This window comes from Mustela erminea, chromosome 17 (genome assembly GCF_009829155.1).
Source record: "Mustela erminea isolate mMusErm1 chromosome 17, mMusErm1.Pri, whole genome shotgun sequence".
Taxonomy (NCBI): Eukaryota; Metazoa; Chordata; class Mammalia; order Carnivora; family Mustelidae; genus Mustela; species Mustela erminea.
Genome location: NC_045630.1, coordinates 65,229,154 through 65,256,060, shown reverse-complemented (window position 1 = coordinate 65,256,060; position 26,907 = coordinate 65,229,154). Strand labels below are relative to the sequence as shown.

At 50.7% G+C, this 26,907-nt stretch overlaps 1 protein-coding gene across 1 annotated transcript; it reads left to right on the top strand.

Moving 5' to 3' along the window:
- Positions 1-863: 863 nt before the first annotated feature.
- Positions 864-23,281, top strand: PCP4L1 (Purkinje cell protein 4 like 1). The gene is made up of 3 exons (XM_032318649.1): positions 864-1,096; positions 21,542-21,596; positions 22,202-23,281. Exons 1-3 carry the CDS (start codon positions 1,088-1,090, stop codon positions 22,342-22,344), a joined length of 207 nt encoding a protein of 68 aa, XP_032174540.1. The 5' UTR covers positions 864-1,087; the 3' UTR covers positions 22,345-23,281.
- Positions 23,282-26,907: the final 3,626 nt, after the last annotated feature.

Sequence of the window (26,907 nt, the reverse complement as noted above, 5' to 3'; positions counted from 1 at the left end):
AATTAACTTTGGTGGGGAGCCCATTACCTATTCAAGAGGATGCTAAGGTACCATCTTTTTTTCCCCTCCATTATATGGGAGGTAAGACTGATGGATTTTTAAAAAAAGATTTTATTTATTTATTTGACAGAGACGGAAAGAGAGAGATCACAAGTAGCCATCGAGGCAGGCAGAGACAGAGGGTGAAGCAGGCTCCCTGCCGAGCAGAGAGCCCGTTGCGAGGCTTGGTTCCAGGACCCTGAGACCATGACTGGAGCCGAAGGCAGAGGCTTAACCCACTGAACCACCCAGGCGCCCCAAGACTGATGGATCTTAAAATGTCTTTCCAGCCCTCAGATCTGTCATATTCCCAAACATTCAGGCGCTTCACAGTTTCCCTGTTCTTTGCCACGGAATACGGTCCACTTGCTCGGTCCGTCTCTCGTCCTTCCTCTCCCTCTTCCTACCCTCTCCGCCGCAGGCTGCCACCCTAGACTAAGTCTTGTCTGCAGCACCTCTTGGCTTTACCCTTCCCACTCCTGGTTTCCTGCGTCTCGTGGACCCTCGTGGTTTCCCTCCAGCCCTTCCTTCGCGCTCTCACAAACTCGCACGCTCCCTCCTTCCCTCCTTCTGCGCGGCCCCTTCCTCTCCCTCCTCGGCGCCCGCTCCTTGGGTTTCCGCGCTCTCAGCCCCCGACGGTCTCCCCCTCCTTCCCGCTCTCGGACCGTCTTACCCTAGTTTGGAAATGCAGCAGACCTCCGGGCCCGCCGCCATTGGGTGCGAGCGGCCGTCACTCTGCGGCAGGAGGCGCTGCCATTGGTCGCGCTGGAGGCGGGTGCGGAGCGACTATAAAAGGCGGGTCCGGAGGCGGCGCGCCGAGCGGCTCCGACAGGACGGGGTCGGCAGGGGACGCGCGGCGGGAAGCTCGTCGCCCGGAGTCGGGGTGCGGGTTCCGGAGCGGCGGCTCCCCGCGCGAGACAGACTCTGCTCTTCGGCCGGGGCGCGTCCCCCCGAGCCCGACCACCCGCGGCCGTCGCCCGCGCAGCCCCGAGGGCCCCTCGCCTCCCCTGCACGTGCCGCGCCCCGCGCGCCCCGTCCGGCCGCCGCGATGAGCGAGGTGAGCGCGGGCGCTGCCGGGTCCCCGGCTCCGGGCGAGCCCGCGGCGGGAAGGCCGCGGCCCGGGTCCCAGGGAGCGAGGGAGGGCGCGGCAGCCCGGAGCCGCGGAGACCTCCGGGGGCGTCCCACTGCCCCTCCGGGGAAGCTCCCATCTTGGGCGCTGGGAAGCAACTGGAAGACGGAGGCTTCAAGCCCCGCGCTGTGCAGGGAGCTTTTGCTGGGGGGGGGGGGGGACTTGGGGGGGCGGTGGCTGGAACCGGGTGTAAAGGGGACTGCAGCCTCGGGGGATAAGTCGCCTCCTCGGGATACCACCCTCTGCATCTGCTCTAGCGCTCCGAGGGCACGCGGGCTTCCCTTCGGTCCCCGGACTCCGGGGAGAAACGCTCTTCTGCATCGTCCCTCTCCGAGGGCGGTGCTGCTCTTGCTCTGGTTAGGTAGCCTTCGGCAAGAACGCCGGCCTAGCCCCCTGAGGTGGCCACTTTTCCCCTTTTGGGAAGGGGACATCCAGCCTCCTCTCATTCTGGCGGGAACCAGCCGTTGGAGGGGCCATGTCTGCTATTCCGGAGCCCCTGCATGTCCACTCCCGGGGAGCTGTCCCCTTCAAGAGGGACCTCCTTCTGCAGTGCTTGTTACATCCTAGGTCTTCCTGTCACGATCCACCGTGCTTGTCCGAGCCAGAGTGAGTCCACTAACTGGCATTTTTCTCTCTTCCCAGAACACCATTCATAGGTTGGGGGTCAAAGCAGAGACTTGGAAAGACCTCTAACATGGTCTGAATGCATTGGTAGGATTCAGAATCCAGGGTCTTCCTTCCCAAGTGAAGTCAGTATGGACAGGAGCATCACAGGCTTGCTCTGTGCAACCCGGTTCCCAGCATCTTGTGATAAACCCAACTTCTCAGCTGTATGCCAGGTCTCAGCCCTACTACTTATTATAGCTGTGTGGCTTTAGGCCAGTTCCGAAACCATTCTCTGCTTCAGTGTTTTATCTATAAAATGGGGGGAATACAGATTGTTTTGATTCAATGAGATGATACATGCAAAGTACTTAGGACAGTGGCACAGAGGAGGCACTCAGTCTACATTAGCTCTGTCCCTGTTTCTTCTTTTCTGCTTTTGAATATGACAGAATATGACACAAGACTTCTCAAGAAGACCAGGCTCATGGGCAGGGGGACAGGACCCTGGAGCCTAGGTCTCAGTTCAGATCTTTATCTTTAGTAGGAGCTCTGCTGGCTCCCACCAAAACTGTCGTCCAGGGAGCCAATTAGTGCCGACTGCTATGTTGTCTTGGTTGCCATGTCCACTAAGTTTATCCTGGAACATTTAGCTAGTCTGGGGGCTACAGATGAACTAAAGTGGTTTCTAGTCCCTCAGCTGGTTGTGACTGTGACCATTGCAGCCTTTCCGAAAGAAAAGGGGGGAAAATGTATCTCTGTCTCTGTCTCTATCTATCTATCTATCTATCTATCTGTCTATCTGTCTATTTCAGCCTTCTTTCCTCTTGCTTCTAACATGAGCAGCCCTGATAGGAGAAGAGAGGTTTTCTTTGCCCTCTTTCTCGCTGAGGGCCAGAGTTCAAGGCCTTTCTAGAGTTTCTAAATCTGAAAGTTGCAATTCAAGCCATCCCCTGGGAGTTTGTGATCTGAGGGCCAGGCCAACATGAAGATGTGTGGTTGGCCCGAGTTTTGGGGGGGAAGTGCACAGACTTTCTGTAGGACATGCCACAGGGACTGGCATTTATGGTGGTGTTTGGTGGAGTGACAAAGCGGTTTCGGTGACAGGGAAAACGGTTGGGTGTTTGAGGGGAAAGTCAAGTCTTGACTTATTGGCTGAACTTGGCTGGCCTCACTCAGAAGCTCAGCAGAATGATAACGATCAGACCCTTGGATGGGGACTAGCTCTCCGTGTGTGTTGCCGGGCTGCCCGGTCTCCGAGGCTGTCAGATTGAGCTGGTTCTAACCAGCAATTTAGCTGTCAACTCTGCCTTTCAATATGGAGCTGAGCCTGGCTTCGGGGATGAGTCTTTACAAAATCCAGAAGCAGCCACCTGGGAGTACACATAGACTAGCTCTTTCTGAACCAGATCCCCAAAGGGGCTCTGCTTCCCTGGAGCCCGAGACCCAGCCTGTTTTCTTCCTCTGGAAAGAGCTCTGATAAAAAACGGAAGTATTGCCCGGGGCTCTGGAGCTCTCTGGAGACTCCCGCTTCATTTCTCTCAGTGCATCCCCACGGGGCTCCTTGCTCAGGCAGAAGTGCCCAGCCCAGGAAAGCTCGGTGCACCCCAAATCTTATATAAGCTTCACCTCCCCCACCTGCTTATCTGCTTGCTTCAGAAAAACGGCCTGCCACGAGAGCATCTGGGATCTCATGGAGAGATGTCCGTTTCAAGGGAGAGTAAAAGCTGGCGAGCAGTCTTCAGACCCTGTGTGCCCGCAGAGCAGGGGTGCTGGTGGGGCCGCTGGGGAGGAGCTCCAGCCCTCCGCTTTGCCTCCGTGGCCGCTCGCTGTCCCTTGCTGTCCCTCAGTACTGCAGCCGAGCATCTCCCTGTCCACGTGCATGTGAATCCGTGCGCAGAGGAGCCGCAGGGCTCATCTCCAGCCTGTCGTATTCACAGCTGCAGGCAGGACCTGATTGCTGTGAATCACAGTCTGTCTCTGAGAGTTTCGTAACTTTTCTTCACCCGGTTCACTGAGGGACTGGAGAGGCGTTCACTCCCTAAGGGCTCTTGCCTCTAAAATCCCTCATCCGGTGCTGGAGCTGCTGCTTCAGAGCACGCTCGGCAAGTTCTCCTGTGATCCTGTTGCATTTCTCAACTCAGAAGAGCCCTGCTGGAGGAAGCCCTTGGTGTGGCATTCTGTTGCAAGGGGGGTCTTGGATGGGAACCGCCCTCCTGGTGTCTGTCTCGTGTGTGTGCTGGCAGGGCTGGAGCGAGGAACGGATCCCTGAGAAATCTCCCTAGGAGAGAGCTTAGAGCTGATACCCCTCCTTTATTATTCTGCTTGCTGTCCTCTTTTTTTTTTTTTTTTTAAAGATTTTATTTATTTATTTGACAGAGAAATAGCCCAAGTAAGCAGAGTGGCAGGCAGAGGGAGAGAGAAGCAGATTCTCTGCTGAGTAGGGATCCCGATGCGGGGCTTGATTCGGGGCTTGATCCCAAGACCCTGGAATCATGACCTGAGTCGGAGGCAGTGGCTTAACCAACTGAGCCATCCAGGTGCCCCTGCTTGCTGTCCTCTTAAGTAATAGGAACAGGATGGCACATTTGGGGGGTCACATTCTCTTTCCTGTGCGTATCTGCACAGGAAATCCCCACAATGGAAGATTGGTCAGGTTGATATCTTCTGTGAGCCAGTTTTTAGGGAACCTGGTAGGGACTTGGAGGAACTCCCAGTGTCTCTCTCTCTTTCTCTCTCTCTGGTATTTTATTATGATTATGGTTCTAGTGGACATATAAAATAGAACGGTTAGTTATTTAATATTGGGATACCTTCCACCTCTGGAAATGATCTGTCTTCCAAAGTAAGGGAAACCAGAACTTGGTTCTAGAACTTTCTTTTCCTTTTCTTAGTCACCCATCCCGGTTGTTGGCTCTGGCTGCTTGAGCAGGAGCCTGTCACTGGTGAAGGCGGATGACTGCTGTCTTCTAACCGGGAATATGGACGATTGTTTTTGCTAAGCAGCAGCTGTGATCTGTTACCTCTCAGAATGTCAAGTCTTTATAGGGGCAGGCACCTATAAATAATGTGGCTGGTGTCCAAATATGTAAATCTCATGCCTCTTTGTCTGTCTGTTGCGGGGGGGGGGGGGCTGTCTGCTGATGAACGTGATGGAGATGGGGTTGAAGGGGAGAGGCAGGAGGATAGATCGGGTCAGCAATTGTCTTTTCAAGGTGGTGCTTCTATGAATGTCTTTCCCCATTTTCTGTTATTCTGTAGTTCCAAATTTTCTTTCATGAGTCTGTTTTATCATGGAAAAAAAGCTCAGTTTACAAAAATTCTTTAAGACGGAAATATAGGTATATCTTTTACGAAGAGAATCTCAAATAATATACCCAGACATTTTAGTGATATAATTTTAGATTTGTTAAGAAGCCCTAAAGCTCATACAATCCCAGATGAGGAAACTGAGGCCCAAACCGTATGTAACTTGTCACAGTGCTAGAGCCAAGAGTAGGACACAGACTTCTCACAGCAAAAGAATTCCATAAAAGTCCTTTTTATGTGTTACCCTGGTGAGTACAGAATGCTTTAATTTATATGCAACTGTAAAGGAATAGATCACAACTACTTTCTACAGGAAATCTGAGCAGTGTGATTTAATAAATGCTCAACCAGAGGGTAGAGAGAAAGACCAGCATGAGACGATAGTTAGCAGCAGCGTCTGCTGCTAGGCAGGCCAAGTACTATCCTCCCTGAGGCAGGATAATGTCTGGTCATCCTGGAAGCAGGTGCCCGAGTGACGCTGGAGGCCCAGAGGCCCCCTTTCGTGGTTCTTAATTCCTGGTGTCCATCATTGATCCCCATAACCTGCAGAGCATCAAGGACCAGAAAGAGCGGTTTTCTTTCTGAAAAGAACTGAGAGCAATGCTCTTAACTCTAACATATTTGACTTGGAGGACCCAGTGCAGGAACAGATAGCTAAGTAAAGCTGGTGTCCCTACTAACTAAACAGGCGCTGAACATTGAGCCCTTCACTGGGCTTCTTGACTTCCAAGAAGAGTACAAAGGCTTTGGGAGGAAAACTCTAAAAGGGGGAACAGGAGAATGTATTAGACCCGCAAAGTAACTGATGGGAGCCTGCTGGGATCCCGGGATCCTAAGTGTGTGTGGTTTTCTACATCCACACGCTGGACCGGCTGCTCAGAATGCCTTGACTTGTCCCAGAGTTGTTTTACCTGCAAGAGTAAGCAATGTGAGAAGCAGATCCAAAACCACTTTTCTTTTTTTTTTACAAAAATTTTTATTTATTTAATTGACAGAGAGAGAGAGAACACAAGTAGGGGGAGTGGAGGAGGGAGAAGCAGCTTCCTGCCAATCCCAGGGTCCTGAGCTGAAGGCAGCCGCTTAATGATGGAGCCATCCAGGCACCCCGCCCCCCCAAACCATCTTTTTCTAAGAGACCCGCATGCCTTACAGGTGCCTGTAAACAAGTGCCTTGAAACCTGGCCCTCGTCAGCTCTCCTCCCCAGGTCTGACGATCGCTTCATTCCAGGCTGACTCCTGACGGCCTGCCCACCTGGGTTTCCCGGCAGCCCCTGCGCCCCAGGGGAAAGAGGTGCCATTTATCACGCTGTTGTCCCTGGTGCTGCCTCCCTCCCACACAAAGCCCTCCAGCTGAGTGTTTGCTTTGTGGGCTGTGGGGGGATTAATACATTTATTTTGGGACATTAACGCCATGGGTGGGATGCACATTGAAGATTATAGTAATAAATGATGCTTTGGCACTCCCTGCTCTCCCCCACCCCCTGCCCGCGGTATGGGGTAGAAGGCACAGCTCCAAGCCGTGTGCAGAGCAGCACAAATAACCACTCATTAAACCGTGGCAGCCCGTGCTGGGGGGAACGGCCGGGGCTGTTGACTCACTGCATACCAGAAGCTGGCATGGCCAAGGAATTCTGCCTCGGACTCCCGGGGGTGGGGTGGGGGGGGTTACTGCTATTCCAGGCAACAGGGCTGGGGTGGCTTGAGGGGACGACGGGGGCTTGGGAGCTCAGCCTCTGCTTGGGTTCTGTTCCCATCGCGGGAGACATCTGAGTTATAAGGTATTTGGGTTGTATTCCTTATTTGAGGAGAAGGATGTGTGTATACAGAGCCAGAAGGAAGCATTCCTCCTTCTCTCTCTGTTATTATCTGGAGGGTGACCTTGAACAAGTCTTTCCGAGGCTGTTTGAGGACTGCAGCTGGTTGCTGTGCTGGAGTGCCGGAAGAATTGGAAGGGCTCCAGTGGCGCTCCTCATAGCAGGCTGGGGTCTCTCCCGGGGCCCCTCAGATGCCCTCCAGGCACGACCTTCATCTAGCATGGGGGTGGGGGACACTCAGTAGGGCAAGAAGGGTCCCTGGAGACCCTCTTCCTCACCGCTGGGAAGCAGATGCACTCACTCCCCCTTCACGTGCTGCGCCTCTGAAACAAGCTGGGAGCTGGCAGAGCCTCGGATTTCTGTCAGTACACCAGAGAGGAAGGGGTCTTTTGGGGATCCGATTAGGACTTTTAGGCTTCGGGCCCTTTTGAGGTTTCCCGCTCCTGACCCGCAGGACGGGATTCAGAGCACCTGTGCCTATTCACGCGAGCAGAGCGACTGCCAATGAACTAGAATGTGGATACGATGTGTTTCTTTTGCAAAGCACCCAGGCCGGATCATGCAAATCCAGGCGTGCCGAGGTGCCCCTTTGTTCCTTTTGTTGCTGCTGCTAACACCCCGTGTGGCCGCTTTTCAGAGCCCTGTGGGAAGAGAAGAACAGGGAAACCTGGCTAGTTCACCTTCCCCAAGGTCAGGTCTAACCGAATGCTGGAGCAGAGGGGGTGACACTCTCTTGCCTCTCCTGGTGACACTGGTTGCTGTGGCAACACCATTAACGATGACAAAGAAAGAAAGGAAGAAACACAGCCAGAGGAGGCAGTGGGAGTCAGGGCCAACAGCGAGAAGGTCCCTTTTTCCCAGTTACCAAGGCCTGACCACTCTCAGGTGCTTTGCCAGGACGACGCCAGCCAAGCAGCCCTCTGCCCTCTGAGGAATGGATAGATTTGCACAACCATCTTTATGATAAAAAAATAGTGTGTGTGTCATGTCTTAGGGTTCTTTGAAATGAAATGTGAACCCTTATGGGGGTTCAGGACACCCCTGCTGTGCGCCTGGCGGTGGGGGGGTGGTGCTCCAGGAGGCTCCAGGCTCCAGAATGGACAGCGGGACAGAATGCAGATTCCGCCCAGTAGACCATCGCCGGGTCCTTTCCCAGAGGCTTAGAGCCCTCGTCAGCTTTTCTGGGGACAAACACAGGGAAGATGGAGACTTTGATTTCCAGCGTCAGTTTACAGTAAAGAGTGTGGTTATGAAGTTCCTGCAGTGGCAGGATAAGCCTCATGGGCCCTTAGAGCAATCCTGGGCATCGTCTTTCTTGTTCAGTTCTACATAGTGAAGATCGACTCGGTGGCAACTTTAGGCTTTGATTCCAGGACCTAAAACCCAGGGATTGCACCTACTTTTTGTTTTGTTTTGTTTTGTTTTAAGATTTATTCATTTATTTTGGGAGGAAAAGGAGATGGAGAGAGAGTCTGAAGCCAACTCTGCAGAGCACGGAACCCTACTCAGGGCCAGTCTCATGACCCTGAGATTGTGACCTGAACCGAAACCAAGAGTCAGATGCTCAACCGACTGAGCCACCCAGGCGCCCCTTGCCCTCTTCTTCTATATAACCCAGAGTTACTTCACTTCAGAACAGTAACTTTCATATAAGCTAGGGATTCTAACATACCTTGTCTCCAGCTCTTTCATCCTCTGAAATAGACATTATCTCTCTTGTGCAGATGAGAGATCTGGGCACAGCAAGGCCAAGCCATCTGCCCAGTGTCACACAGCCGGGAATGGAAGAGCAGGGATTTGAAGAGGGTCAGTGCAGGTCCAGGATACGAACCCAGATCTGTCTAGCTCTACCTAATATGCTATAATGCTTCTGCCAGGAATCTGAGGCTTGCGAAATTTTCATTCACGTAACTATAGAGTAACTTCTCTGTGCAAGACATAGGTTGTTGTTACTGTGACACTCTGATACATGGTAACTGTGGATGTTGCTTTGAAGGGAATGGCAGTCTGGGGAATAGGAAATACACTTCTGGAGACGTTCTCCTTCAACCTCAGCTCCTTTTCAGACAGCTAGTTTGAGTTGAGGGAAAGCAATGACCTGACGTCTGATTCTCTTCATCTCTGAGGCCCTCAGCCATCGGGAAACCACTTTGACTGCAGAGACCTGGCTTAGGTGCCAAGGAGAGCAGAAGGGGAGGTCCTTCCACTCTTCCCACAAATACGTGTGTATCCTGTGTAAGGCCTTGTGCTAGACCGTGGGGGTACAGCATAGAAGAAGACAGATACAGCCCCTACCCGCATAGGAACTTGCACTGAAGTGGAAGAGAATACATTCGAGTTCTAACTACGGAATCATTACTTAGTTACATAAGTAATAAGTGCTACCAAGAAGAAATCTGGGTGCTATTAAAACATAATGAAGGCCCTCGCTGAGTCTGGGGAGGGGAGATGAGCTTCCTGGGAGATGGAGCCCTCAAGGGGAGCTCTGAAATAAGCAGGAATTAACCAAATAAAAGGGAAGCAGAGCTAAGAGAACCATGCCCCTAGGTCCTGAGGTGGGAAGGGACAAGGTATGCTCCAGAGACGAGGTTACCGGAGTAATCAGAGGCTGCAAACGCAGGGCCCTGATGGCCGCGTGAAGGATTTTGCTTATTCTACGGGCATCAGTAACCGCTTGGGCTATTGCAGTGGCCCCTGTAGGAATCAACCGTCTGAGGGCCGGTGCAGTGGGGTGAAGTGAATGGGGTAAGAGACACTTAGATAAAGTTAACAGGAGTTAATAGCGACCGGATATGGAGTGCGTTGGGAGGAAGGTGTCAAGAAGGCTTTCCAGGTTTCTGGCTCGTACAGATGGATGCGATAGAGAATATTTGCAGAAGCCTCAGTTGGGTCAGTAGGCTTATGAGTCCAGTTTGAGACACATAGAGCTTGAGGTTTCTTTTTTCTTTTTTAAGATTTTAAAGAAGATTTTAATTATTTATTTGAAGGAGGGAGAAAGAGGAAGAGCAGGAGCTGGGAGTTGGGGGCAGCGAGAGAGGGACCAGCAGACCGGACGCGGGGCTCGATCCCATGACCCTGAGATTGGGACTTGAGCTGGAATCAAGAGACGGTTTCCTCACCGCCTGAGACCCCCAAGCGTCCGTAGAGCTTGAGGTTTCTGTAAACATCCAGTGGAGGTGTTTTGAAACACGGAGGAGAGGTCTGGGAGAGAGAGATGCGTGTGGAGGCCTCAGTGGCGCTGTGTGCAGTGCAGTAGCCTCTAGCTGCACGTCGCTCTCCTCCTTATTAATTATTTGACCAACGATTATTGACTAATTAGTTAAAATTAAATAAAATTGTAAGTCTTGGATGCCCGGGTGGCTCATTGGGTTAAAGCCAACGAGCTTTAGGTCATGATCCCAGGGTCCCCACATCAGGCTCTCTGCTCAGCAGGGAGACTGCTTCCCTCTCTCTCTCTGCCTGCCTCTCTGCCTACTTGTGATCTCTGTCAAATAAATAAATAAAATCTTAAAAAAATTATAAGTCTTGTTCCCCGGTTGCACTAGAAACATTGCAAAGTATTCAGTAGCCGCACGTGTCTAGGGGATCGCGTGTATTAGAACGCACAGATAGAAAATGCCACAGAACATTCTACGGCAAGCTTTCTCTGTCATGGGCTGGATACTAAATATTATTCGCTTCGTGGACCTATATGGCCTCTGTCGCAACTATTTAGCTCTGCTGATGTCGTGCCAAAGATAAGTTGTAAACAGCGGGTCCTGCTGCCAAACTGTATTTACAAAAACAGGCTAGAGGCCAGACTTGGTGGCTACCGGACAGAACCGGCAGAAATGATAACAGGTCAGAGGTCCAGGTAGCATCATCTAGGAAGAGAGAGCAGCAGGGAGGCTAGCTCTAAACCTGGAGGGTCTCTGGTCCTTAAACATTGGGCAGAAGTGCCCAGAAAGATGGGAGAAAAAGTAGGAAAAAACCATGATGCCTCAGGAGCCAGGGAAAGACTATGGGAGAAGAAAGGTGAAACGATCGAGCCTCGAATGCTTCAAGAGGTCAAGCCAAAGGGAGCTCACGCCTTCGCATTTGACTGGATGTCAGGGAGAGTGTGGGTTATCTAGGGAGGAGTGATTTCCGTGGAGCAGGAGCGGGAGAAGTGAGGCTGAAGTGGGTCGGAGAGCGTGGGAGCTGAGGACGTGGGAGACGGTAGGTGTTCAGAGAGCTCAGCTTTAAGAGAGGGGAGAGGGAGAGGCCGGGCCCCTCCTGCCACCCCACCTTTCTAAGTGGTCCTTCTCAGTCTTGGCCAGCCTGCTGACCTCTCCTTAACTGTCTTCCGCACTTAAAACATTAAGGTCTAATTTTGATGCAGTAAAATTGCCCTTATCATTGTATAGTTCTGTGAATCTTTCTTTTAAATATTTATTTATTAAAAAAAGATTTATTTATATCATTTTTGAGACAGAGAGACAGAGCATGTGGGGTGGGGGTGGGCAGAGGGAGAGAGAGAATCCCAAGCAGACTCGTCACTGAGCACAGAGCCGACTCAGGTCTCAGTCTCACGACCCCGAGATCATGACCGGAGCCCAGACTGACTCAGATGCTTAACCGACTCAGTGGTCCAGATGCCCCAGGTCTGTAAACTTGACAAACACGCAGTCACGAAACCACCACCACAATCAAGATACAGAGCAGTTTCATCATCCCCGAATTCCCCACTTCTGCTTTGTAGTCACCCCTCCCGTCACCTCAGCCTTCATCAGGCATTGAACTGATCTTTCAGTTTTCACTATAGTCTTGCCTTTAGAAGAATGTCGTGCAATTCTTTCATTTAACTTCGTGCCTTTTTTTTTTTTTTTTAAGTAAACTCAGTTGAGGGGCACTTGTGTTGGTTCCAGTTTTTGGTGATTAAAAGTAAAGCTATTACAAACATCCACTTACAGTTTTCTGGGTAGGGGCTTTAATTCCGCTTTGGTAGATACCTAGGAACAGGATTCCTGGTGTTAGCAATAAAGGTGTGACTAACCTGCCCACGTAGTTGCACCATTTTTCATTCCCAGCAACAATGTACGAGAACTGCAGACACTCTGTATCTCTGCCGGCACTTGGCATTGTCGTTTCAAAGAACCATTCTACTAGGTACGTAATGGTATCTCAGCTTGGTTTCAGTTTGAATTTCCCAAATGACTAATGATGTCATGTATCTTTTCCTGTGCTTGTTTGTCATCCACGTATCTTCTAATGGGAGAAGTCCAAATATCCTGCCCACTTTTACAAACTGCATTCCTGTTACCAGACATTGAAAGGTCTTTATCTATCTGGGATACAAGTCCTTGGTCAAATATGTGATTTGCAAATGTTTTCTTCCAGTCTGTAGCTTGTCTCTTCATTCTCTAAGGACTGTCTTTCAAAGAGCAGTTCTTGTTAAATATTTATAAATAAATATCTATTCTTGTTAAAAATAGAGCCACCCTGTGATCCAGCAATGGCACTACTGGGTATTTAACCAGAGGACACAGAAATACAGATTCAGGGGTGCCTGGGTGGCTCAGTGGGTTAAGCCGCTGCCTTCGGCTCAGGTCATGATCTCAGGGTCCTGGGATCGAGTCCCGCATCGGGCTCTCTGCTCAGCAGGGAGCCTGCTTCCCTCTCTCTCTCTCTCACTGCCTGTCTCTCTGCCTACTTGTGATCTCTCTCTGTCAAATAAATAAATAAAATCTTTAAAAAAAAAAAAGAAATACAGATTCAAAGGGGTACACGCACCCCAATGTTTATAGCAGCACTATCTGCACTAGCCAAACTATGGAAAGAGCCCAAATGTCCATTGATGGATGAATGAAAAAGAAGATGTGATACAGGGTGCCTGGGTAGCTCAGTGGATTGGCGCCTCTGCCTTCATCTTGGGTCATGATCTTGGGGTTCTGGGATCGAGCCCTGGCATCAGGCTCTCTGCTCAGCAGGGAGCCTGCTTCCTCCTCTCTCTCTGCCTGCCTCTCTGCCTGCTTGTGATCTCTGTCTGTCAAATAAATAAAAATCTTAATAAAAAAAAAGATGTCACACACACACACACACACACACACACACACGATGGAATACGACTCAGCCATCAAAAAGAATGAAATCTCCCCTTTTGCAATGTCGTGGATGGAACTAGAGTGTGTTATACTAAGCGAAATAAGTCAGTCAGAGAAAGACAAATACTATATGATTTCACTCTTACATGGAATTTAAGAAACAAAACAGATGAACACGTGGGAAGGGGTAAAAAGAAAGAAAGAAGCAACAGAAGAGACTTTTATTGATACAGAACAAATGGAGGGTTGATGGAGGGAGGTGGGGGGGGTGGGCTCGAAGGGCCATGGGTATTAAGGAGGTACTTACGGTGAGTACTGGGTGTTGTATGTAAGTGATGAATCACTCAATTCTATTCCCCAAACCAATATTACACTATATGTGTAATACAAAGAGCAGTTCTTCATTTTGACAAAGTCTAATTTATAATTTTTTTTTCTTTTATGAATTTTATCTTTGGAATATCTAAGAAATCTTTGCCTACCACAAGGTTGCAAATTTTTTTTCTATATTTTCTTCTAGAAGTTTTATAGTTTTAGGTTTTGTATACATTTGGAGTTAATTTTTTTATGAAGTGCAAGGTTTAGATTGAGGTTTTTTGGTTGCTGGGTTTTTTTTTTTACATGGCTCTTCATATTTTTTGGAAAAGATCCTCCTGACCTTTAAATATTGGGGTTCCTCAATGTGTGGTCTTAGACCTGCTTCTTTCCCCTGTAATGGTAGTTGAAGAAGGAATTCAGATTGAAGAAGCCTTCTTTTCCTGTTTTAAAAAGAGGGAGAGGTGTGTGTGTGTGTGTGTGTGTGTGTGTGTTTTAAGATTTTTTTGTTTATTTATTTGAGAGAGAGAGAGGGAGAGAGAGAGCATGAGAGGGGGCGGGTCAAAGGGAGAAGCAGACTCCCTGCTGAGCAGGGAGCCTGATGCCGGACTCGATCCTGGGACTCCAGGACCATGACCTGAGCCAAAGGTAGTCGCTTAACCAACTGAGTGTTGGACCTCCCAGGCATCCCAGAGGAAGATGTTTTATATATGAGAGTGAGGGGGGCTGACTCTAAGGAGTCCTGAGAAGCAGAAAGGGGAGTGGGACCCAAAGCTCGGACAGAAGGACAGGAATTCATCCGAACAGTGACGAATGCCCTGGGAGGAGGTATCGTCCAGGGAAAGGGAGGCCATGTGGTGTCGGATCCCACTCTGTGCCCTCAGAGCCTTTCTTTAGGCTAACAGGCCTTGCCTCTCCTTTTCCTCCTCCTCCCGTGGGGAGGGAGAGTCGACAATTTTGAACTGCAGAGGAAACAAGCGTATACTCCCGGGGACCGGCCGCCGCCGAGATGACGGAATGGAACACTGGGGTACGTCAGGCCCCGAGGGCAGGAGCGGAGGAACACGGGCAGGTAGGCGAGGAAAGCAGGAGTGCCCTCTGGGGGAAGGTGGGGGTGGATGGGCCTCGCGGCTGCTCATTAGTGTTTGCTGCATGTTGAGAAGTGGGAAACATTTCGTCCGTGTGCACCGTGGGGCTGAGCTTGAACCAGACAACACGCGCTAGAAACGTGGAGTGACAGACCTGACGGTGAGCGAGGGAGTCATTCGAAATGGAAACCAGTGGGACGGTCCTACCCACGGAATTCTCAGAACCTGAGCGGGCGAGCATCTGGCCCTGGGAGTGCAGAACATGCCCTCGGGTTATAGCTGTCCCCCGAGGCCAGCCTACTGTGTGTCCGGACGCCCACTGCGCACACGTCAAGATAAAAGAATCAGGGTGGTCAGCTCCGCGGGCGGAGTAGGACTCTGAGTCGGTAGGCATGGTCTGGGATCAGGCTCTATAATAGATTTCGCCATAATGGGTGGACAGGACACCATTCTCAATGTTCCCGGTAGAACACGGGTGAAGTAGGCTCGGGACTGGATTGAGAGACCTGCCCTTGACGGTGGGAATGGTGGGACGTCCTAATCCCTAGGACTTTGCTTCCTATCTTCCTTCCTTGGCTAGACTGGGTGAGACCGCATAGCAGCACGGCGTTCGAAAGTGTGGAGTCGAGTCAGACTGTCTTTTTTTTTTATTGATTTGGAGAGAGTGCGAGAACATGAGCGGGGAGGCGGGCAGGTGGGGGAGGGAGAGGCAGACTCCCCACTGAGCAGGGAGCGCACATGGGGCTCAACCCCTGGATCCTGAGATCGTGATCTGTGCCAAAGGCAGACGCTTAACCAGCTGAGCTCCCCAGGTGCCCCATGGAGTCAGACTGCCTTGATTCAGATTCTGGCTTTGCTACTTCTTAGCTGTTATGACCGTAGGCAAGTTAATGACCCTCTCTTACCTCAGTTTCCATGCCTGTAAAATGAGAATAGTAGCAAGAACCATCTTATGGGGCTGCCACAGTGACTCAGCGTGCCAGTGTTTGTGGTGTGTGCGGACACGTGACTGGCACATAGGCGGTATTACACATGTGGTTACTAATAGGGCGAGGGGCGGTGGCATGTGCAGGCCCTGACTCCCTTCGAGATCCCCCGCTGAGTCCCATAAGGAAAAGGAAGGACCTGCCAGCTCACATCACTGTTGTTATTCCTGGCCAGAAGGGCGCCGGGAGTTCGTAATGCATACCTGGCTAGGACGTGAGGCAGAGAGAGTGGAGTATCCTTCCCTGGCCACAGCGATTTGTGGGGCCAGCATCGATCCTGGGGAGGTGGAGTTTGCGGGACAGGGACTGTGACCAAGCAGTGTCTGGTTCGCCCAGAGCGGACCTCGTGCCTCCTCGGTTCACCCACAGCGCAGGGAGTCTGACTGCTTACAGGTGATGTACCAGAGGACCTCGGTTCATCGAATAGCGCTGAGTTTCTGGAAAACAACCCGAGGGTTGGGGCAGAGACCAGGCACCAGTAAAGGGCAGAGAACTAGACAGAGTGTGGGCGCTAACAACCTGTGATCTAACTGTCCCCACACCCAACCTCAGCAAATCACCAAAACTAAATCTAGAAATCCAGTGTTCCGAGCAGCTATTTTGAGAACTGGCTGGAGAGGGTGGAGGGCGGAGGGCGGAGGGGCAGGGGGTAGAAGCCTCCCCGTACTACTTTCCTGCGGAAGGCGCCAGGGAGATTTCCAGGGGCCGTGTGAGCAACAGGGGTTTTCTCCACCTTACAACACCCTTTTCTGGTCTCCCCGGCGCCCTCTTGTACATTTACGCCAAGTGGAGCTGAGAAGCCCTGGAGAACCAGACAGCTGAGCCGTGGCTCCATTCCAGGGTCCATAATCTCAGGAGAGACTCAGGCAGGGGGACAGCTGGCAGGGCAGAGGGATGGGGAGTGGTGGCCTGGATGGTTCTGTCCTGACACATATTCGGGCTTGGGAGATGGTCAAGATTAGCTCACCCGGGAAGCGAAGTAGAGGAAGAGTCAGCCATCAGAGGGGAGATATTTAGAATTGGGTCCAGATTTTCCTCCAGAGGGGAAGGGCTGGGGTGAGAAGAATTGAGCTGGTGGGTAAAGGGAATAGGCTTAGAGTCAGTCAGAGGGATAACAGTTAAAGCCAGGATCAGAGTCGGGGATTTGCCTGGCAATAGAGAAAGTAGGAGTTAACGTCAGAGATCATGGCACTATAGAATTTGCCTCACGACCCATGACTCTCTGGTCTGGACTGTGGACTGTTAGCCTGTCACCCACCCATGGCCTGCTTTTGCAGTGTGGACAAGCCTCTTGCGATGGCGGTGTACCAGAGTGAACCTGGTCACGCGGGTGACTGCTGGGCCATTGTATCGATCATGTGCAAATAAATAAATAAATAAATAATGACTATGACCACAGGAAGGTCACAGGGGAAGAAAGCAATGACCGGCCGGTGTCCCAAGAACGACCGTTCTTTTCATGGACCCTTTCCTTTGGCCAAGGGGGATTAGCAGAAATTCCCACAGAGTTTCCAGATTTTTAAATAAATAAACAGATAGATAGATAAGCAGTCTATATCCTTTACAAAATTGGACCATATCATTCCACAGCCTACTTTTACAAATACTTACTTTTTGTTTTCCTTTAAATTATTGTTGTCTCCCCCCCCCAACTTTTTATTCAAAAAACTTATCCGAGTTGAAAGAATAATAGTTCAGTGTGCATCCAGATGCTTTTCACCTACATTTGGTCATTGCTGGCACATTGGTGTGTTTGGGCGAGCATGTGACAGTCCTTCAGCTTGTGGAAGTAGTACAGCCTGGTGGCCGAACGCCGAGTTCGTTGCTCTGCAGCCCGAAGTCAGCTCTGCTGGTTTCTAGCTCTGTGGCTTGACCTTGGACACTGTCTTTAACATCTTGAACCCTCTTCCCTCAATTATAAACTAGGGATGACACCTCGGAAATTTCAGAGGATTCAATAGGATAATGTTAGGCATGTAATAAATGCTCAGTAAATATTGTTTGGGCGCTTGTCCTATCTCTTCACTCGGTATGGCAGTTCGGGACAGTCTCATAACTGGTTTCTCTTTAAATCCGTGTCCATTACCCTCCTGCGGGCCCTGCGTGCTGCCTGGTATTCCTGCCTGCCGGGACTCACTGTTTCTTACTTTCTAACGTGATCGTCTCACCCGTTCGCTTTTCTCCTCAAACCTTTCCTTTTTTTTAAACGTTTTCTTTTTTAAGATTTTGTTTATTTTTTGACAGAGAGAGCACAAGCAGGGGGAGCAGCAGGCAGAGGACGAGGGACAAGCAGACTCCCCACAGAGCAGAAAGCCCAATGCAGGGCTCGATCCCAGGACCCTGACATCATGACCTGAACCGAAGGCAGATGCTTCGCGGACGAGCCACCCAGACACCCCCAACAAAGTGATTCCCTAAAAACATGTCAAGCCATGTTTCCTTCTGTCCCAAACTTTGTAACGCTTTCCCATCAACTCAGAAAAAAAGTCTAAGCCTTTGCTGTGGTCCAGAGACTTCCATATTCTGGCCGTTCACCCAACTTCCTAACTTCTCCTCTCTCCCTTATTCACTCGGCTCCAGCCATGCTGGCTTTCTTACTCTTCCTTCAGTAGAGCCAGGCACAAAACCTGCCACAGGGCCTTTCCATCTCATGTTTCATCCGCCTAGAAGGCTCTTCTCCCACACATTCACATGGCTCACTTCGATGTCATTCAAGCCTCTGCTCAAATGTCACTCATCTCAGAGGCCTTCCTAGACTACGCTCTTCTGTTTTCCTTCTTGAAGTGTATCACAGCTGGCATCATTGTTCAATGAGTTCAGGAATTTATTTTGCTTGCTGCTGTGTCTAGAATAATAGTTGGCCGGTGGGAAGCACCGGTACAGTAGTTGGAGAAATGAATCTGATGTTTCTTCTATACTCGGTTAGTGCCTAGAACTAAACACGAGGAAGTGGTTGATGAATATTTATCAAAATTGGGCTTAAATGACATAATCTACACAGCATGCTCTGGAATTTATCGGCTTCTTAAAGCAGAGCCCTGATACCTGGCAGTCATTTCACCAAGGTTTGCTTCGGTAAAATGAGGGAAGATGCTGTGTACTCCACAGAACTATTCTAAGGATGAGATACAGAACCTTCGTGAGAAGCCCTCAGTTCCTGTATTTTAGCAAATAGCAAATACTCAGATTGTGAAATGAGTAAACAGACTCCACGTGTACCCAGGAGCCCACGGGTATGACTTGATCTCAAGATGAAGTGTGCTTGAGACAGGAGTGTCCAGATGGAGCAACTCTATTGATACGATTCCGAGGATGGGGAATTACTGTTATTTTAACTTGAACTCTCCATCTGGACAGAGAGGCTAGAAAAAACACACATATCAGTTGACTAATCTAATTTCAAATTCATGGCCTTGGACTTAGGAGGGGGCCCCAGTGCTTCCCAGCAATGCTGTACCATCAATTCCATCACTTTCCTGCTTTCCTTAGATGAGTGTCGCAAACCTTCTTTCCCCTTTCTTCAAGACCTCTTCCCTGCTCGTCTGGGATGATGACCTTGTTACTGTTTTACTTCAAAAACAGAAGCAATGAGAAGAGACCTTGTACATGTCCCCACCTGCCTGCTTCTGGGCCCACAAGCTCTACTTTCCCTCCAGTTACTGTGGGTGATCTGTCCTTATCCTGTTCGGGGCCACCCGCTGCTCATGCACTGGATCTCATTCTTTCTCCTCCTGCAAGGATCCTCTTTCTGTCCTACAGTTTGTCCTTCTCTACTGAATCATTTTCTTTCTTTCTTTTTTAGATTTTATTTATTTGAGAGAGAGAAAGAGAGCAGGAGCACAAGCAGGGGGGCACAGAGGCAGAGGGAGAAGCAGACTCCCCACTGAGCAGAGAGCCTGACGTGGGATTTGATCCCAGGACCCTGGGATCATGACCTGAGCCAAGGCAGATGCTTCACCGACTGAGCCACCCAGGCTCTCCTCTCCTGAATCATTTTCATAAAACACAATCATTCTATAATTTCTGCCATCTTAAGTCAAATCATCTCATGCCCTGTATCCCCCTCAAATATCCCCCACCGCCATTTTGGGGAAACTTGTTCTCTCTTCGCTGCTTCAGTGTCTCTCCTCCATTTTCCTCACAAACCCATTCTACCCAGACTTTTGCTCCCTTCTTGCGCTGTGACTTTTCTTGTCAAAGCCGCCGGTGATTTCCATACAACAAAACCCAGTGGCCCATCCCGGCTTATCTTACTTGGCCCACCTGCTGAGTTGGACACAACCAATCACTCTCTCCTGCTTGAAATAGTTTTTTGACATGCTTTCTAAACCCCTATAATCTCTTGGCTTTCTTCCTACTTGACTTCTCAATTTTTCTCAATTTTTCCTCTTTTTCTACAACCTCTCATCACTGGAATGCCCCAGGATTTGACGCTTTTCCCTTCTTTATCTAACGGTGGTCCCCAGTCCGGTGGCTTTAAATGTCATCCGTATGTAAATAACAGGCTCATTTATATCTCTAAGCCAGATCCTGCTCCCTAACTCCTTTTGGATATCCAGCAGCTTATAAAAACATCTCCTCTTGAGTGATTCATAGGCTTCTCTTTTTCCTTAAACCTGCTGCTCCTGCAGTCTTCTCCATTTCAGGAAATGACAATTCTTTTCTTTTTTTTTTTTCAGTTCCTCAAGTCAAATACTTTGGAGTCATCCTTGACCACTTTCTCAAAAATGCCACTTATCCCACCAACCTAGTCCCTTTGGCCATAGCTTGAAAATAGACCCAGGATTGAGGGGCGCCTGGGTGGCTCAGTGGGTTAAGCCTCTGCCTTCGGCTCAGGTCATGATCCCAGGGTCCTGGGATCGAGCCCCACATCGGGCTCTCTGCTCAGCGGGGAGCCTGCTTCCCTTCCTCTCTCTCTGCCTACTTGTGATCTCTGTCTGTCAAATAAATAAATAAAATCTTTAAAAAAAGAAAATAAACCCAGGATCGAACCCCACCTCACCACCCCCGGTGCCCCCTGTGCAGACCCAAGCAACCATATTTCCTGCCTCGCTCTCTGCAGTAACCTCCTATCAGGTTTCCCTGCTTCCTCCCTCGTGCCCTCTTTGTGCAAAGTGATGGTCTCCAGTGCTTTCTCATCTCACTTGTGAAAGTCCGACTCCTTAAGAAGACTCCCAAGATCCTACGTCATCTGCCCGCCCGAGTTCTCTCTGACCAGTCTCCGCCCCCTTCCTCCTGCTCCCTTCCTCCCTCACTCCAGCTGCATCGGCCTCTTGCTACTGCTCCGATAGGCTCCTCTCACTTCCCACGGCTGTCAGCACCTCCTGCCTGGACTCGGGTAACCCTTCCTCCTTTATCTCTTTTTTTTTTTTTTTTTTTTTTTTTTTAAAGATTTTATTTATTTATTTGACAGAGAGAGATCACAAGTAGGCAGAGAGGCAGGCACAGAGAGAGAGAGGAGGAAACAGGCTCCCTGCCGAGCAGAGAGCCCGATGCGGGACTCGATCCCAGGACCCTGAGATCATGACCCGAGCCGAAGGCAGCGGCTTAACCCACTGAGCCACCCAGGCGCCCAACCTCCTTTATCTCTTTTAGCCTTTGGCTCAAATGCCACTTTCAGACAGAATTTTCCTGACCACTCTCGGTAAAACTGTATTTCTCCATTCCCACGAGCACTCACGACCTGCTTCCTGGTCTTTCCTCAGCAACACTTATCACCCCCTAACCTAACATTTTGTTGAATAGTCTCTCTGGATACTAGAATGTAACCCCATGAGGGCAGGGTTTTTTCTGTTTTGTCCTCTGCAATGTTCCTAGGACCAATAAATGCTTGTTGAATGAGGGTTTTTTTTTAAAGATTTTGTTTATTTATCTAACAGAGAGGGACACAGCGAGAGAGGGAACACGAGCAGAGGGAGTGGGAGAGGGAGAAGCAGGCTCCCCGCTGAGCAGGGAGCTCGATGTGCGGCTTGATCCCTGGACCCTGGGATCATGACCTGAGCAGACACCTAAGGACTGAGCCACCCAGGCGCCCTTGTTGAATGAGTTTTGAGGACTTTTCTCCCTCTCTCTGATCTTCAGAAGACTGAGGAGTGCACCTGGTAAAAGGAGGACCTGAGAGTGTTGATGATGAGTCTATAGGGACGGCACCTTAATGATTCTATGAACATCTAATACTCAGATTTTTCTTTTCCAGCTGAATACCAAGACATCCCCAGCAACCAACCAGGCACCTGGCCCAGAGGAAAAAGGTGAGTGGTGTCAGGTCTGTTGGCATGTAGAGCACGTGAATACAGGGATGGCAGGACAGGTAGGGCCATGAGTCTGGACGCTCCTAGAGTCAGATGTAGTTGGAATAAGAATGTGGACAAGTGAAACAAAGCACTAGCAAGAACCACTATACCTGTAGGCTTTCTTCCACTTTTTCCTAAAAACGAAATCTACTGGTATTTACTCCTTGATTCTGGCTCTGCAACGCTTGGAAACAGGCACCGTGATAGAAGGAAGCTCATGAGATTATCCAGCCACTGTCTCAAGCAGAAATTGGGGGAAAGCTGGGTAAAGTCAGTATGCTCTCTTTGAGTTGTAAGACTGAGGAATAAGTGATAATAGATGACATTTGTCCTCTTGGTCTAAGAGTGGCAAAGCTCCTGAGTAAGTTGAGCTACTTCTCAGCCTAGGTACCCCGACTAAGTCTTCCAGGAGAGTAATCAGACATTTCTGGTCCCAGCAAAGATTGTAGAACCTCCCAGAGCCCAGCAGGAAGTGGACCCTAACCATCGTATTTGAGGCCTGGAGAAAGGGGCTGGGGCAGTGCAGGTTTACTCATCAGTGACTCTCTCTCAACTATCTGCAGGGAAAGCTGGCAATGCCAAGAAGGCTGAGGAGGAGGAGGAGATTGACATTGACCTGACTGCGCCGGAAACAGAGAAGGCCGCCCTTGCCATCCAGGGCAAGTTCCGGAGATTCCAGAAAAGGAAAAAGGATCCCAGCTCCTGAACCACCAGCCTTGCTCTTCACCTCTTCCCTCTCCCCTTCACCGCAGCCTGACTCCTATGTGTCTTTGTCTCTTGGTCCCTCCAGCCTCTTGTTGAGGCAAGTTCAACCCTTATATATTATTTTCTCTGGTCCCCACTCCTGCCGTCACAACAGTAGAGGCTCGAGGAATGTGAGGGAAGATGAAGAGTTCAGTTGGCAGCCACTTGCCCAAGGGCGGACCAGTTTGTCCTTGGGATAAGCCTCCTTGACCAGTACCCGTGCCTGGCCTGTGAGGTTGAAGAGCAGGGGCTGTACGGCTGAGAGAGGGAGCCTGGACAGTGCTGGGGGGAGGGGAGAACCTTCCGAGTAGGGTGCCGGAGGGTGGGCCTAAGCATCGTCCCACCAGTTGCAACAGTCACACTTCAGGTAACGTGTTCCTGCTCTTACGTCCTTCTGCACCAACACACCCACCTTCCCTCCTGTGAGCTAAGCGACAGGGGGGACTGGGCCCTCCCTCTGCTCAAGGCAGACCCAGATCAAGCACCTTCCACATTAGTGCATGCTGCGTAGGCGAGTTCCAAGGACGGAAGCGTGGGGTGGGGGGTGGAGGCCCCAGGGATTTCCTTCACCGTCCTGTCCAGGACCATCGGGGCAGAGGAAGAAGAGGTTTCAGAGGAGCGCGGGCAGGGAGGTGGGCCTAGAGTAGATTTGGGGATGAAAGAAAGGTAAAGGAGACACCCCTACTGCCGGTAAATGTGGACGAGATGAAGGATTTCTGCTACCCTGCCTACCTCCAGCCTCCCAAACCCAGCCATCCCTAGAGGCCACGCCGACCCAGGGACCCCTGGAGTTCCCACCTCCCCCACTGTGCAGTCAGAGCAGAGTGGAATAGCCGCTCTGTGATTCGAGCATGTTGAATCATGATTAAAAACAACAAAACAAAACCCCAGTGGGGTCATCTAGCCTCTACTTCTGTTTTTTCTTGGGACGAATGCGCATGTGGCCTCGGGGACGGTGGGGGACTGACCGACCGCGTAGACCACACCACAGCACAGGAACCAACGCTGCCCCAGCAAGCTGTAGACCGAGACCCGTCCCTTCCTCCCTCCCCCGCCCCCGACCTTGCCCTCACCTTGATTCACCGCCCACACAGTCTCTGTATGCGGCTGTCACCACCCCCGTGCACACCTGCGAGGCTGCTAGCTGCCTTCCCGCTCGCCTTCTGGCTGAAAGCACTCTTGGGATCTATCCTGTGGAAAACAAAGCCCACCTTCCTTGCTCCCTATCCCCAGATGACCGCTCGCTGTCCCTCCTGCTTTGGTCTCGTCCCACACTCCCTCTCCCTCCCACTGTTTCTCTAACGTCGGGGAAGGAGAAGACGACTCTGGGTCAGTAGAGAACACCACTGTCATGCTGAAGATTTTAAACCATGAATTAAATAAAATGACGGCATTCCAGGGAGCTCACACTGCTGAGAACTGGTCTCTATACATTGAGACCGGAAGCTGATCTAGATCCCAAGAGTGCTTTCAGCCAGAAGATCAAGCAAGAAAAGCTCATTCTCACACACGCTCTTCACTTCTTAGCACTCACCCTTGCTTTCCTGATTCAAGAATACAGGAGCTGAGGGGCTGCCGGGTGGCTCCGTCTGTTGAGCGTCCGGCTCTTGGTTTTGGCTCAGGTTCTGATCTCGGGGTTGTGGGATCGAGCCCCTCTATGGGGCTCTGTGCTCAGCGGGGTGTCTGCTTGAGATTCTCTCTCTCCCTCTCCCTCTCCCTTTGCCCACCTCTCTCCCTTGCTTTCAAATGAATAAATAAATAAATGAACAAACAAACAAAGAATGCCGATGCTGAAACCACGCAGTGGCTCGGCGTAGGAAGCAAGGGACAATAGCCCTGGAAGGACACCTATACCCGGAAGCTGACCCTTGCCTAGCAAGCCTGTGGCTGCAGGATATTCCATGGACAGGAGATGGGTGTTGGTTGTGCCTCACCTGGGTCTGGCCCTGTGGACACTGAGGTAAGATAGGTGCTCCCTGTTCCCAGCGATCTGGGCTTCTGAGAGCTGGGGTGCTAAGGAAACAGCAGGGTTCGCCATCAGCCCGCTCCTGTTGGCTCCGCTGCATGGGGAGTTATCGGCCTTTTGGGTTTTTTGCCACACTGATCTGGAGCGTGGTGCTGAAATGATTTTCAGCGTGGCTTTTCAGCCTTCACCATTTTTTGCTTTAGAAGCATTACACTTGCCCTCAAGACGTCTTAAAAGAAAGGGCATTGTAGCAAAAATGCAGTCTGTAGGTTCGGAAAAGACAGTTCTAACCAGAAAGATTTGGGCATCTTTCACGGAGCCAGTGGTAGTTCTCAGTAAAGGTTCTCGAAGCCAGTTCCTCTGGGCCAGCCTGCTTATTCTGGCTGCGCGGGACTCAAATTGACCCTCTTCTCCTCCTGTAGCTCCTCCTTGGCATCCCGGGCTTGGTCTGGGAGCTCTTGCATAGGGCCCCAGAGCCCTATTTCTCTTCCCTGTCCCTCTGGTTCCTGCCGCTGGAGACACAATCCTGGAGTATCCGTCAGTAAGGAATTGTTCTTGGGTGCTTTGATTTGTGGAGCAGAACCTGCAAGTCTGTGGGGACTGGTGAGTGCTCTTCTACTACATGGCTTAGCAGAAGAGGCAGGCAGAAACAGTCAAGGGGAAAAAAAGCAAATTCAGTTGTCACATGTCTTATCACTGACATGCCTTTTGGTGCTTTTCCATCTGTGTTGGGAGGGTGGTCGGGCTGGGAAGGCGACCCTGACGGAAGTGGAAGAGGTCTGGAGATCTGAGCAGGGGGGATCTTCGGAACATGTCCCCAGAGCCCAGACTTGAAGGTGAAGGTTTGGGGAGAAATTCAGGCAGCTAAAGGGGACAAGGATCCTGCTTGCTGGGACAACCTACTTTCAGGGACTTGGAGTCCTTGCTGGGAAGGACCCTTGACCTCTCCTTGATCTGGTCCCAGTATAGAGGCAGCTTTCCCATGTCCATCTCTTTCTCTTGCACTTGACTCCTGCCCTAATGTCCTTTTGGGGAGCTGCCCTTCCTGCCCAATTCTGCCCTCTTGCCCTTGCTGTGTTTCCTTTATTTCTGGGGCTGTTTGCAGTGTGTGTGTATTTGTGTGCGTGTGTGCGTGTGTGTGTGTGTGTGTGTGCGTGGCTATTCTTGGGAGCAAATTTGCTTCTGCTGTACCTGGTCCAGACCCAGCCCTTACGGGACTCACTCTCCAGCGACCTGTTCCTTCCTGTTCCTCACCATCTCCTCCCCAAATGCAGCACTTCTGCTGCCTGCACGTCTGAAGACCGAGGGTTCAGAGGTCGGGAAGTTTGTTTTTTTTTCTGGTCTTTTGGGTAGCCGCTGGGACTCGAGATCTACAAAGGCAGAGACTGACAGTCCATAGATGGTCAGAAAGCAAGCCCTTTCTCAAGGGTGAAGGAGACACTCCTTCTTCCTTTCTGGACCACGTCCCTCCTCCACCAGCCTTGTTAGCAACAGCACTCCCTCTTCCATCCAGCATTCTATTTTTTCCTTAGTGTGATGATGATGTTGATGGTGATGATGATGGTGGTGATTGGCTTTTCTTATTCCCCAGTCACCTAGACCTTCAAAGAATGAAACAAGGGAGCCATCTCTGCTAGATTAGCCGCGAGCATTCTTACTCACACGCAACTCCGTCAGCTTCAGTCTCTTCGTAGCTGGGGTCCTTAGGAATGCTCATCCCCCGGTTTGGGGTACTCCTTAGCCTAATGCTCCCTGAAGGGCATGAATGGTCATGACCATGTTTGTATCTAAGATTTGTAAATTACTAGTGTCAGGCACTTTTACATATATCAACTCACGTAATTCTTAGACCCCTATTATCCCCTTAGATACTATTATCCCCATTTTACACACGAAGAAACTGAGGCACAGAGAGATCAACTAACCTTTCAAAGTGAAGCGAATGGTCAAGCCAGGACAGGAACAGCAGTCTGGCTCTAGACTCTGCTCCTTGTACCACCTTGGGGAGGGACTGGATGAGTGGAGGCAGATAGCCCAGAAGGCATGGATGTTGTCCAGCCAAGTCTGAGGGTAGGGCTTCCCTTAGCTGAGCTCAGGCATACCCACGTGGTCTCTTGTGGCCCACACAGCGAAGATCTGGATCCTCCCTGAAGGGAGACTGAAATGGGTCTCAGAGCTTGGGAGGTAGGGCTGGTACATGGGCCTAGGAAGGAGGGAGGGTCAACAGACTCACACGAAGTCTGAGGGTGAGGAGATGAAGGCATCGTGAAAGGAAACCCAACAATTCCTTAACTCACGGGAGCATTCCAGGTCCCATGTGCTCCCCTCAAGCCACTTCGCAACAGGGGGACGTACTGCCCTCTAGGGGATGTTTTGGAAATCCGTGAGGGTCATTTTTTGTTCTCTTCATCTGTGGGGGGTTGGGTGGGCATGGAGGAGGGTCTCCTGGTATTCACTCGTGTCTTGGGGCCAGAGATGCTAGGCGTACTGCAGTGACCAGGACAGTGCCCAGCAAAATGCCGCACATCTCACGTGTCTTTTAAAAGTCCCACCGGATAG

Excerpts from the sequence above, each read along its gene's own strand:
- PCP4L1 (XM_032318649.1), top strand. Across the intron at positions 21,597-22,201 it reads ACCTGGCCCAGAGGAAAAAG|GGAAAGCTGGCAATGCCAAG; the intron begins GTGAGTGGTGTC and ends AACTATCTGCAG.